Source organism: Camelus dromedarius, chromosome X (assembly GCF_036321535.1).
Source record: "Camelus dromedarius isolate mCamDro1 chromosome X, mCamDro1.pat, whole genome shotgun sequence".
Classification (NCBI taxonomy): domain Eukaryota; kingdom Metazoa; phylum Chordata; class Mammalia; order Artiodactyla; family Camelidae; genus Camelus; species Camelus dromedarius.
Genome location: NC_087472.1, coordinates 15,134,461 through 15,148,213, shown reverse-complemented (window position 1 = coordinate 15,148,213; position 13,753 = coordinate 15,134,461). Strand labels below are relative to the sequence as shown.

General features: G+C 38.4%; 1 protein-coding gene across 9 annotated transcripts in view; it reads left to right on the top strand.

Annotated features, from left to right (window-relative positions):
- The first annotated feature begins 3,953 nt into the window (after positions 1 to 3,953).
- PHF6 (PHD finger protein 6) overlaps positions 3,954 to 13,753 on the top strand; it is a 45,279-nt gene continuing 35,479 nt past the window's right edge. For 5 of the 9 annotated variants that reach the window (XM_031445906.2, XM_010989517.3, XM_064482660.1 and 2 more), the window contains exons 1-3: positions 3,954 to 4,129; positions 8,060 to 8,243; positions 8,498 to 8,599. In XM_031445906.2, coding sequence (XP_031301766.1) covers positions 8,106 to 8,243; positions 8,498 to 8,599 — 240 coding nt within the window. In that variant the 5' untranslated portion in view covers positions 3,954 to 4,129; positions 8,060 to 8,105. The remainder of the gene's footprint in view (positions 4,130 to 8,059; positions 8,244 to 8,497; positions 8,600 to 13,753) is intronic. The other 4 variants (XM_010989518.3, XM_031445907.2, XM_064482661.1 and 1 more) reach the window with 3 other exon arrangements.

The window sequence follows — 13,753 nt, the reverse complement described above, 5'->3', positions numbered from 1 at the left end:
AAATAAATAGTATTCTGGGTTCCCCCCCCCCCGAAGAAACATTAAAACGCTTAATCCATCCACTTTAAAAATAAAGAGGGGGGAGGATATAACTCAAGTGGTAGAGGGCATGCTTAGCATGTACGAGGTCCTGGGTTCAATCCCTAGTCCCGCCTCTAAAAATAAATAAATCTAATTACGTCTCCCCCTAAAAAGCCCCAAGAATAATAAAAAATAAGAAATACAAAATTAAATATACAATATGCAAGCCGACTTCAGTTTCATATAAATAACCTTTGCTTCTTTTTGCACTACTAGTGCAAAATTTGTCATAATTTTAATTTTACGTTGGTTTATGTGATTACTTCGTTAAGGTCTGCCTCCCCCACCACATCGAGATGGACCATACCCATATTTATCTAACACATAGTAGATGATCAGTCTCCACTGAATGAATGAATGTATAATGCACTGGTGTTGATTATAGCTAGAAGGGAGGTGACAGGCACGTAGGTGAATTTAGCCTTTGATTTAGGCAGGAGCAGAAGTACTAGCATTATCTTACACGAAAATACTGAAGATGAGGGAAAATTACCTTTTAGTCACTGGAGAGGATGAATTTGCTTGTACTAGACAGTGATTTCAGCTCAAGTACAGGGCTGATCTAAGCAGAGCAGTTGCAGTTGCTAAATGGATGTTTACAGGCTAGTGAAAGTCAAGAGATTGTATCGATTCTGCAAAAAAGAACGGAGGGCCGTTTCTTAATGTGTGGTCCTCACCAGATCTGCATCAGAATATCTGGTCAGTTTAATAAGGCAGATTCTTGGACCCAAACTTGAGAATCCCCAGGAGGTGGCGCCGAAAAATCTGCATTTTTAACAAGCTCCCCAGGTAATTCTCACTTCTAAAGTTTGAGATCGGCTGGGCAGGAATAACAATAGACCAGCAGAGGGTCTAGGACTCCGTCTAGGGAGAAGTCTGCATTATAAAGTGAGGAGAAGGGAAACCTACAAAAGAGACTGAAGTTGCAACCAGAGAGTCAGAGTCAGAGGCCATGTTATGAGACAAGGAAGATGAAAGTTTTAAGAACAAGTAAATGGCCTAAAATGTCAAATGTCACAGAGGTGTCAAGAATGAAGATGGAGAAAAGTCATGAAGATGGGATCCAGATTTTTCTGGGCCTGGACCGGTCTCTTAAGACAACTCAAAACATTTCCTCCCCAGGGATGTATTTCCTGCTCCGCTGGACAGAGTCCATCAGTCTTTATGGTATGTAATTCTATTATAGCATTCCACCTATTGTACTGAAATTCTGTTTTTCTTTCTCATTAGAAATACCTGTTTTTCTTTCTCGTTAGACTGAGAATTCCTTGAAGGTAGGAGCTGTGTCTTACTCTTTTTCAAATGTCCCGTGTCTGGCATAATACCTGGCATACAGAAAATATCTGCAAATGCCTACTCAGTGAATGATTGGAGAGCAACTGGGAGCAAAGAACACAGTCTAGCAGTGAAGGTAGAGGGATCCTATGTGTCTGAAGGTGAATGAGAGCAGGCAATTGATGATGCTGGGGGTGAGAGTAAGGAGGGAATCAGCTCCTCTCCAGAAAAGATGTGATTAAAACCACAGCTTTAGCTTTAAAAAGCAGGAAGGACATTCTTTCTCTGAATCTTGAAGGGAAGCCAGAGAGGATAGGTGTACAAGATAAAGTAGCTTAGCTCAGATGGCCCTACTCTAAATAAGTCAGGAAATTAAGGCCTTTGCTGAGAATGTGATACAAAAAGCTGGATCTAGAGTCTGAAGAAAAAGTGAAAGGAAAAGAGTGTTGGTGGGAGTGTACTGGTGAATTAAGAAGAGATTAAGAGATTTGAGGCTATATCCTCAGGCATTGTTAAGAGCACGTTATCACAGTCTGATTCCTTTCCATAGTCCTTGAAATAACAGGTTGCATCAGTCATGCTAACTGGAACTGGCAATCAAACCTGGGGCCCGAAACTAACTGGAGTCACAGATCACTTCCTCTCTTGAACTCTCCCCACACTTCCTTTCCACCTTTACAGGCACTTGGTGCAGTACATCTCCTATCATAGCTATTTGTCTTTTCCCTGTTAGACTGTAAACAGTTGAGAGCAAAGGCTGTGTCTTATTCACTGTTGTGTTGTACCTTAGCATAACGCTTTGTACATAATAGGCAGAGGATGTCTGTAGCAGGCATACACCTAATATAGCATTTATCACATCATACTGTGTTTGTTTGCTTGTCTGTCTCTCTCTTTAGACCATGAGCTCAAGGTCAGGGATTGAGATGATCTATGTCTCTCTTGGGTTTGGGACTTAGTAGTTGTGCAGATGTTCACTGAATCAAATTTTGTTGGAATGAATGCATAGATGAAAGAATGAATAAAAGACAGCAAAATGTGGGGATTTGAGAGGAAATCTTAAAGAATGACATACTGCACGGGCACTATATTTTGTCACTTACACGATCATCAGTCTCATCCTGATATCAGTGTGTAAAGCTGGTGGAAAATGATGCTGGCGGAAAGTGGGGCGCTTTTCAAACACACAGTTAAATATTTGGAATACACATTCTGGATCTGCGTATGTAAATCTCCAGCCACTCCCTTTTGCGGGTACAGGGCCTGGGTGAAAGGGCTAAGAGTCCCGTACAGCGAAATGCCTGCATTTTCCCCCTAATAGGTACCTGTTTGTGTGGGATACAATGTTACATCAAACATGGTTACTGTTACGTCAAACATGGTTACTGTTTTCTTGGAGATTACAATTTAATGTTGACATTGCAGGCAAAAAAAAAAAAAAAACATGATGAAACAGCAGAGAAACAGCAGTGGATCAAAACAATGGAAATCCACGGCTCCCCCTCCCCCCTCTTTTTTTAAACAGAAAAAAAATAGCTATTTGAAGGGCATCTTTAAAATGTAATTGGTTTGTTACGGCTTTTTTTTTTATTTTTATTAAAAACCACTGGCTTGCAGTCTGGGAGCCCAGTAGAAAATAACAAAAGCTGACCCTTACATTGGGCATACTATGTGCGGAAGCATTATTCCATGTGACTTACATATATTAACTCATTTCTCTTAATAACCCTATGAGATGGATACCATTGTGATCTCCATTTTGGATGTTTTGAAACTGAGGAACAGAGAAGTAATGCAACGTGCTCAAGGTCATAGAGCTAGAAGTGGGGGATCTGAGATTCAAACCCCAGCAGTCTGGCTTCATACATCAAAGAGGAAAGCGCTCAGTTTAGGTGTCGGGTTTACCTGTGAGAATTACGAAGAAAATAACTTATCTTTTCTGATTATGATAACCTCAGAATTTTTAGAGGGCCTGTTATATGCCAGGGACGCTGATACACGGTTTGCTTGCATTATCTCATTTCTTCCTCACAAATAAACCCGTGAGATACTATTTTATCCCCATTTTAAAGACACAAATGTAAGGCACAGAGGTGAAAATGATTCCCCCAAAGATTGAAATCCAGGCCGACTGACTCCACTCCGAGCTTCTCAGTCTTTCCTGGCAGTAAAACGAGAGAACGGAGGACCTCAAAGGGATGCCACGAGAGTACAATGAAATAATGGATGTGAAAAGGCCTCGGTGAACAAGTGCAAGGGATAAGGCCTACCCACTTGAATCACTGTTAAAAACTGGTTACCCAGGGCCCCTGGCCAACGGTTTCTAGTCCCAACCCAGCCCCTTCTCCGCCCAACCCACAGCGATATCTTTGAATCTCTTTCTCTATCTCCTCGGATCCTGCCCCCAAACACTTGGCTGAGCCGCGGACGGGAGAATAGAAGGTACGCGCGCGAGCAGAAGGCGGAGCCTGCCGCCCCGATCCGTACCGGGGGTGGCTTCTGCACATGCGTCGTGTCTGCGGCTCCAGCTGCCCCCTCGCTGCAGCGAATCAGAGCCCGCGGCGCGCTCGAGACGTATTAACGCTCAGTGAGTCGTTGCGTGCGAGGGGGGCGACGTAAGGGCGCTCCGCGAGCCCGTCTCTCCTCGAATGAAAGGAAACAACCTCCGGCGACAGAGCCCCGCTCCCAGGCGCTGCTGGAGAACCGAGACCGACTTCTTTCTCTTTCCCCTCATTGGCACTTGTCCTCTGCCGTTCGCCTCTGGGCCCTGCCGGTGAGTCCCCACGGTACCCTGGGGCCCCTCGTTCTCTGCCCGGCGGGAGAAGACAAGGAGGATGGCGGTGGCCAGGCCGCCGCCCCTGCCCGTTGTTAAGGGGGACTCTTGGTGGTCTCGCTTTATTGTCAGGGACCCCAGAAGCGCCGTTCATTGAAGGCGCTTGGCAAAGAGGCTGCTGAGAAAAGTGCTTCGGAGGAGCCAAGGGAGAGGTTAGGCTTCTGCCTAGACTTCGGGGGAGGGGGCGCAACATTTAAGGAGGAAAAAATACTGGGAATTTTTAGTCTTTGCCATCGCTTAGGACATATTTGGGAAGGAGGGAGACTCCCAGTTTGGGAAGAGTAAGAGGAAGGATTGATAGGATGGCAAGAAGGTTAGCCTTAAGGAATGAGGAAAAACTCCGGGGTGGGGGGAATTAGGGGTGAAACTGAGATAGGGAACGAAGACTACTAGAGGGCGAACTCCTGGGGGGGAGGAGGGTTCAAGAAAGTGGTAGGGTGATATTTTCCTGGATCCTGGAGGATTGGAAAAGGACAATTAGGGGACCCTGACTTTACGGCCGAAAGGAACCTGCTAAAGTGTTTTAGAGGAAGATAGTTTTTGCGAGTTTATCTAGCGCTTGATTAGAGGGAGATCTTGGAGTCTAGTGTGTATTAAGGAATAAATAACGGAGAGGATCCGGTACGTTATGTGTACCATCCTTTATTATATGGACGAACAGCACGGCATTCTTTTGAAATTTGTTCGTTTCGATATTCTGCGTGGAAGTTGAAAAATCCTTTATTTTTGAAAAGCCTTTGAATTTTACCGGCTTCCTACATAATATCAGGTCTTATTCATACAGTTCAAATTCTTTCTCTACCCTTGGGTTTGAAACAACTGGAAAATTCCTTCAGTTTCCTTTTGAATAACCGCAAAAAGCAGTGCGAAGCATGTAATAATATCGTGCAACCAAATTCAGGAGCCCTTCCGGTTCATCTCTCATTCGTTTATTTCTCCCCAGTGTAACTTTCCTGACAGAAATACTGCTTCTTGGATCATGTTTATATATTTTGATCTGTATATTTTGACTTGCTTGCGTGTGGAATTGGATCTTCCGGAACTGCAGGTTTTTTTGTTTTGTTTTGTTTTGTTTTTCTGTGAAAATGGTCTTTCAGATAACCAGACATTGAATGAGTTGGTTCTTGAATGCTCTCCTTGATGTTTCAGGTTATTTCCACCTTGGTGCTTTACAGCATCTTGGAAAATCAGAAATGCGTTGATTGCTTTAGCCTAACTAATTGGGCTTTTCTGTTTTTTCAGACATTTAAATTATGTTTCTCACGCTGTTATCCTTGCCTCTGTATTTCTACTTTATAACATTATCCATAATGTTACGTTTCTTTTAAGGAAAGGGTTTTATTGTTGGGCGAAAGCATGAAAGTTTGATCCCTGCGTGCCCTGACAAACCTTTGAGGCTAAAATTAAAATGCCATGTACTGTGTGGATCATTATGAACACCTTAATACTGGTCCTTGGAATGCCCTTATTCTCCTTAAGTAGAGAACACAAATGTGACAGCATTAGAAAAAAATCTGTATTTTTATGATAAAGACATTTTTGCTAGGAGTCATTGTTTCCATGATGTTCTCCACTTCATGTTTTACAAGGAGGCTGTAAAAAAAATTAGCAAGATATGCACAGATGCATTATTTGAATTTTAGTGGAAAAATCCATTTAGTCATCGCACATTGGGGAAAGTTTTTAATTGATTTGGTGCACTTTTGTGTGTGTTTCTGTTCACTTTACAAATTATATTCAAACTGATTACAGAAAAAATACACTAGAATATTTTTTAATGCAAAACAGAATGTACCTTTTTTTCTCTTTTAGATTTTGAGATTTTTGATATGTAGAAAGGTAGGTTCTGAAAATTAGGATGAGAAATTTACCTGTTTATAAATGGAAAGAGGCAGAATTCAATATGGATAAAATTTGGGGGACACCATTTTCAGAATTAATTTCAAGAATAAAAAGTGATTTTCTAATCTAGGAATTTACTTTATTTTAAGCTGGTTTTATAGATTATGTGAGGGTCGTACCAAATTACATATTAAAGATGCCCATTTAGATGGGGTTCGTAATGTGCCATCCTTTCAACTGGCCAAGGATGACCGGGAGAACTGCTGAATACATTACAGTGGTTTCAGAGTGCTTACTGTTCATTGCATAGTAGTAAAGAAAGCTAATTTAGAAGTCAAATAGCAAATTTTGGTGCTATTTATGAATTTTGACGTTTTGCATATTTAATTCTAAAGATTTTGGCAGCTATATTCTTGATAAAGCAACTGAACACATATTTGCCTGAGCAAATGCAAACACACTTCCCCTTTTGTTTCTTTTGTTTCTCTGTTATGTTCTTTTTTTTTTTTCTTTAATCCTAAAAGTATTTGCTGCCTGTTTTCAATCAGTTTCACGGTTTATAGCCAGTGCTATGAATACAGTACTGTTGTAAAGTATCCGATGCCATTTGGAAAAGTGAGGTATTTAAAATTGTAGATAGCATTAAGAGTTTGTTAAACCTATCAACGTAGACTGACAGGGCCTTTGAAGTTTCACTAAAAAGAAAAACCTAGATATACATTGATGTGAAGACCTGCTTCTTTGTGGCTTCATGTTAAATTTTAAGCATCTGCATTTTTATATTGTAAAGCACTGAATGGTTTGCAGCTAACCCCTTGCTGGCATCCAGCTGCTGCTGTTCCTGCTGGTGAACAAGTGCTTCTGAGAAGGCTCCAATGTAGTGTTAGTGAGACCAATTTTTTCAACATAGTATTATGAAAATGTTCAAATATGTGGGGAAATGAAAAAATGTTGTAAATTTTAAGACAAAAAAAATGAGATTTTATTGACTGAAGTGTGTGCTGTGGCAGCCTGGGTCCTGAGCTGCTTAGTTCTGTTGATTTGGGAAAACTACACAAATCAAATAGCGGAATTACATTTGTTTAGATTCTTCTGAAGAATCCACGTTGAGATTGATGATCTCAATCTGAAACCTTCCATGTTAGAGCTTTTCTTCCCTTTTTTGTTTGACTATACTACCTATAATTATAATTTGACTAATTTAAGACTCATTCAGAAAAATTTTCCTTTCTTTATACAGTATTACTAATTTAAGTATGAAAGTTACTGCATTTAGAACAGTGTCAGTTTGTAACTTTAATAAGCAGACTTTTGGAGTAAATCTCAGATAGTATAGTTTGTTTTTAGAAATAAATGGTACCTAAAGCCTGCATTTTTGAACAGACTGTTATAAAGCTTAATTTTTTTCTTTACTTACAAAAGGATTACAATAGCAAAATTTAATAAAGACGTATATATGATCTTTTTAACTTGAAAATAATTCAGATTTTAAAAATGTTCCAAAATCATGGTTGTGTAAATTCATTTCTTTGTTGTTGGATTGTCAATATGTGAGCTTTATGGAATAGTACAATTACAGAATTCTGTTCACTCAGGATAATGTGTAGTTCTCTGAGTAGTTTTTGCACTGCTTTTAGATATATAATTCTGTCTCCTGGAAGGGGCACCTAGCTAAACATGAAAAATGTTTTTCATTAATTATATCAGCAGATGATTATTTTAATATCACACATTGTACATGTTTTATTTATCTATGCAGAGCTAGTTCTAATTATTTCAGATATCCCCTAATTTGAGAGCAGTTTGATTTTTCTCAGTTACTTCATTAACTTGTGTTTATGCATACATAATACATATTTTTTTAATTACAGAGGCATCTTAGGTCTCAATATTAATATGTCTATACTAAATAGCTATTTTAAGATTCATATATTAAAACTTAGGTCACATATTAAACAACTTACATGACTGCGTAAACTGATTTTAAAACAAAATTAACCATTTTGTTGCCCTTCTTGTTCTCTGTAGCATTTCTTGAGGCATAAAGTGGCATTCTAAAGGCAATTTAAAAATCATGTCAAGCTCAGTTGAACAGAAAAAAGGGCCTACAAGACAGCGCAAATGTGGCTTTTGTAAGTCAAATAGAGACAAGGAATGTGGACAGTTACTAATATCTGAAAACCAGAAGGTGGCAGCACACCATAAGTGCATGGTAAGTATATGGGCAGCAACCAAGAGACCTGAAACCATAAGAGGCTTAACAATGAATACTCCTGAATACTTAAAAAAAAAAGAAAGAAAGAAAGAAAGAAAAGAAAAAACCAGTTAAATTTCTAAGAAATGGTTTCTCACTAATGCTACGCCAGTTTTACTCGAATATTTCCTTTTAAATTTGACATCTTATTCACTGTTTCTCTGTAATTTCTTTATATGTGAACCTTAATTTTTTTTAAATGTAATTTATAGCTCTTTTCATCTGCTTTGGTATCATCACACTCTGATAACGAAAGTCTTGGTGGATTTTCTATTGAAGATGTCCAAAAGGAAATTAAAAGAGGCACGAAGCTGGTAAGTTGGTATTTCTGCCTCTTGAGAATAAAACTTACTTTAAGCTCATTAAAGAGGAAATTGCTTATTTTAGAGTGTATTGCATTATTAACTGAGTGTCATTTTTTTATTGCAGTCTTAGTTGTTCCCCAAAATCAGCAAATTGCAAGGTTGGGTTTAACTTATTTGCCACTCAACAAAAAAGGAATGAATCATATTTATATTATTCAAATTTTTTTTCTTTTCAAAAAGAATTAAAATCTTGGAGGCTGTGTTGACTTAGAAAACAATCAGTTTGCTTAATTTGAGTGTCTCATGTACTAAAGTCTTCATTCAGGTATATTTTCATAATTAAATTTGATATGTTTTCATCTTCCATGATAAAGTAATTGTGATCATTACAAAGGAAGATAGGGACAGAACCCTTTCAACAGGAAAATGTTAGCAGTTGCTGAACAGTGTATTTTACCATGGTTCAGCTATGTAACACAGCATTTATGACTTTGGATAACTTTGCTGAATTTTACAGTTTTTCTGAAGCTATGCTAATGTTCCTGCAGTTGCCTTCACTACCAAGTAACCAGATTGGCAAGATACTGTATTGCTGTGTTGGAAAAGTAGTATCATCTCACTTGGTATTTGATACATTATGGTTTACATTGAAACAGTTTCTTTTCATTTGGTTATTTTTTCCCTCTGAGATCTTTATTGAAGTTACATCTGTAAATACCTTCAGTAGCTTCACTCTCAAGTGTTTCATTATTTTAAAGATGGATTTGGCAGAACATATATCTATGTTCTTACACACTGAGTAATCTCATTTCACAAAGAATCTGGTGGGATGGGGGAGCTATCATTTTGATATCAGGAACAATCTGTTTTGGAAAGTAGTCCATTTTCTAGTATTGGGGGGGGAACAATATGAAGAAGTTCAAAGATAACATTTGAGATTTCTTTTAGGATAAATAGTCTCGAACCCTAGAATCAGAATTGGCACAAATGAGTATTCAGAAGTCAGGTTTTGCTGTAGTGAGACCTTAGCTGTGAAAATGTTTATCTTCCCCACCCCAAAACTGTAGATAGCAATAGAATGCTCCATTAAAAAAAAATCTGATTTAAAAAATGGTGGCTTTAGATTTCTTCATGTTACTGTGGCTTGCCGAGTTTAGAGAACCAGAACACTATGTTTTTATTTCCTAATCCTTAAAAACAAATTCAGATACAAAGAAAGAATACTATTTACTTGAAACTCGTTGTACTGTAAACCTGATCACCTCATTATTTATTTCTTGGCATTATGAATATTCCTGGAAACTGCTTCTATGTCCTGACTTGTTAGCATTCTTGTTACTTAACATGGTTGCTCTAGTCAGAACAGGAGCAGTTTTGGTCCCTAATGTTACTGTGTTATTAACAAATCCAATGCCTAGTTTTATACGAAGCAGCAGCATACAGCTGGCAGTTTGCTAAATTCAATGGAGATTTAATTTATTTGGACCTGTTTGTGCACAAAGCATCAGAATTTTGTACAGATTTCATTGTTATAAATTGTTTTGTTTAATTTTTAATGGTGTGGTGTAGAGAGTTAATTTTTTTCCCACAAGTGTAGTGAGTTATAAATAACTAAATATTGTTACTCGATCTAGGGAGTAAGACAATATTGGGGCTTAAGACCACAAGCTATAGTAACAGACTTAGATTTGAACCCCAGCTCTGTCACTGACTAGGTGGGTGACCCTTGGCAAGGTATTTACTTCTCTAGACCATGTTTCCTTCACCTGCCAGAAGGAGATAACAACAGCACTTGCCTCCCAGGGATCCTGTAAGAATTAAAAGAGACTTTATAGGGCTTAGCATGGTGCCTGGCACATGGTTAAGACTTGATAAATAGTAGCTACCATTATAGTTATTGTTTGTAAGTAACAATAAGATGCTGCTCATATTGTTGTGGGCTAATGAAAAGCATGCTCGGCTGGGAAGTCATGAGGCCTGTTTCTCAGTAACTCTGCCACTGACACTATGTAACTTTAGACAAGTCATTAACTTATTTGTATTTTCACCAACAGTAAATGGATAATGCTGTATCACTACTTACTAAACAGTGATGTTGCATAACTAAGCAGTGCTCTAAAAGATAGAAAGCGTTACCTTAAGGAAAGGTGTTTTGAGGCCCTTTTGAGACTGTGGGCATCTGTCACTGAGGAATAGTGGCAGAAGGAGAGAACTTTTGAGCCTGGGTATATGGTTTTCTCCCTTTCCTTCTCTTAAAATGCTGGGATTTAAATAACTTACATAGGGGCTAGGACTAGAGTAGCATTTATAGGTTTAATTTTGAAATAATTTTTAAGTCTCCTTTTAGCCTTTAGTTTTGCCCCTCCCATTATGTCATTTTACATAAAGTACTATCAAGTAACCAAAATTCTAGATTTCAGTTTTCTTTTTTTCACTTTTCCCTGTGTAGATTTGTCTATGCAATAAAAGGTTCATAAATCTAATAGAAAGGGAGAAAAAAAGAGCTTCATGTAAGTAGATAAACTACATATAAACTAGATAATCACCTTCCCTAATTGACTTTTTAAGGCATTTTATCCTTTGAGCCTATTTTCCCTGGCTTCTGTTCATCCAGATTTCTAGGTGAGAAGTAGGTCATGAACACCCACTGAAAATAATCAAAAACAGGGGCGCTGGTCCGTGGGTACATTTAAGACAGGTTCCAGTCTGTATCTCGTGCTGGCTCCAGAAATTCTCACTTGCCCCAATGAAAAGTATAGACAGAAGAGGCTGGGGTTTGAGCTGAACGTAAGTAAGTGGCCAGATGAGTCAGCGTCTTGAGAGGATGGGAAGTCAGAGTAGAGCAGGATATACAGGTGGCACGTTTCTGTGTTCTTGATGCCATAGACCATTTTCCAGGGTTTTCATGTCAGCCACGAGGATAAAGGGAGGGAAGCCATTCCACATGGACATATACATTCATCTCTTTTACACCACATTTCAGCACCAAGATGGACCAAAAAACATTTGCCAGCGTACTAAGGTTTTTATAATTTGAAGCTCTGTTTTTGCATTTAAGACAGATACATATTTTTCCAGAATGGTTTCTAGTTTCTCTTGAAGCCATATATAGAGATACCACATCTGTACCATATACTCTTATTCTCCAGCCATCTAGCCAAGAAATGCAAATTTCCAAGTAAAATTATGAGCTCTCATCGCTGTTTCCATTTTGTTTAAGGAAGCACTTGAGAGGAGTATATTTGAAGCACATACTCTTGTTGGATGAAACTAGGTGGTGAGATCATTAGGAGTATCTGCATCAGATAGTTACTGTTCTAATTGGTACCTGTGTCAAGTATCGCAGACTCTTAACAACAGAGAGAATTGAGAAGGTCATTTAGTTCACTTTTCTTCCCCTTAAGCAAGATTACCTACAAGCCATGTAAGAGATTTTTGCCTGTCTTACTTTAAAATATATCAAGAAATTGCGTTTCTACCCAAGCAACCTAAAACAAGACCAATATTATATAACACTCTTCACGGTTGAGAAATTCATTCTTTTGTATAACTCAAGTATCTCACGTAATTTAAAACCATTTATTCTAGGTCTGTCTCCTATCAGTAAAAGAAGTATTTGGTCCTTTCTATATTAAAAATGAAATGTCCTTCATGTACCTGATGACTATCCTCAGGCCATTCCTTAACTTTCCCTCTTTCAAACTAAATTTTACTCACATATCTTAAGAAATCCTCTGAACATTTTTCCTGCTTTTTCCAGTGGCAGAAATAGCTAACATTTATTGAACACTTAATATGTGCTAGAGACTGGGCTAAGTACTTTATGTGATCCTTTTTTTTTTTTCTTACATGATCCTTTTTAATCCTCATGATCATACTGTGAAATAGGAAGAGATAGGAACTTTACAGATTAGGAAGCTGAGGCTCAGAGAAGTTAAGTAACCTGACTGGTCATATGGCAGTAAGTGGCAGAGCTGGAATTTGAGTCCAGGATCAGTTAACTCTAAAGCCAGAACTCTTAATCACTAGGTTATAATAGACTGCATTTTAAGCTACCTAACCCCAAAATCACATTTTTAAAATGTAGTGATTAGAGCTTAGTTTTCTAATAAAGATGGAAATATTACTGAATGTAGTACATAATCAGACTCTTATTAATATAGTCTGTTAATAGCATTGTAGTTTTTAGGACAAAAATTCGATACACATACTATGTAAGAATATTCTGAGTCTATTACCCTCAAGATATTTTCTTGTAGCCTCTGAAAATAAAAAGGCCAATTCTATGTAGTCTTTACTTTGTTATTTACTCAGTACCAGTGGAGTGCTTGGCACTCCAGAGAAACAAGGTGTCTGATTTTGAGAGTTTATGATCTAGATAGTGTATATGCCATGAGACTGTATATATGACAGTTTATAAAATACACCTTTTTGTTCTGTGTGGGAGGAGTCTTGCTGTTTTAAGTAGTTAAGGCTGCTTCCTAGAGATGGCAAGTATTTAAAAAAAAAAAAAAAGGCTGAGTCCACAAAATAGATTAAGTATACCAGAATGGGTCATTAAGACTGGCAGTAATGGATTAGAGTTGAGAAACGTGGGATGATTGTGGGGTCTTTAAACATTAGACAGGAATTTCAACTCAGATAGGAAGGGAGGGGAAGGGCAAAGCCAGATTTTTCAGGGGACAAGTGATCTACAGTAGTCATGTGGAGAATGAAATATAATAATGGCAGCATATTTGTCTGCTGTACATAGATGTCCTGCAGGCATCTTAAACTTAACCCGTCTGTACCAGTAGTCATCATCTCCCAGCCCTGAAACCTGAGTCTCTTTCTGAATCCTTTACCTTCAATTCTTCCTTCTTTCACATCATTCAGATTGGTTCTATTTCTGGAATATCTCAGCCCACTTTTCTTTCTTATTGCAACCCTAGATCCAGTCTACTTCTTCCCATCCTTCCAACATACTGCTAGTAATTACTTGTTCTGTACTTTTAAAACCTAATGTTACTCCCTGACACCAAACCTTTACTGATTCTCCGCTGCCTACAGAATAATATCCAGAGGCCTCAGACTGCCCTTCAGAAGCCCTGTCGTAACCCACCTTTTCCACTCCTTCTCTCATTCCCTCTCCTCTCGGATTCCCAGGCCTCCCCTGCGTGTCCC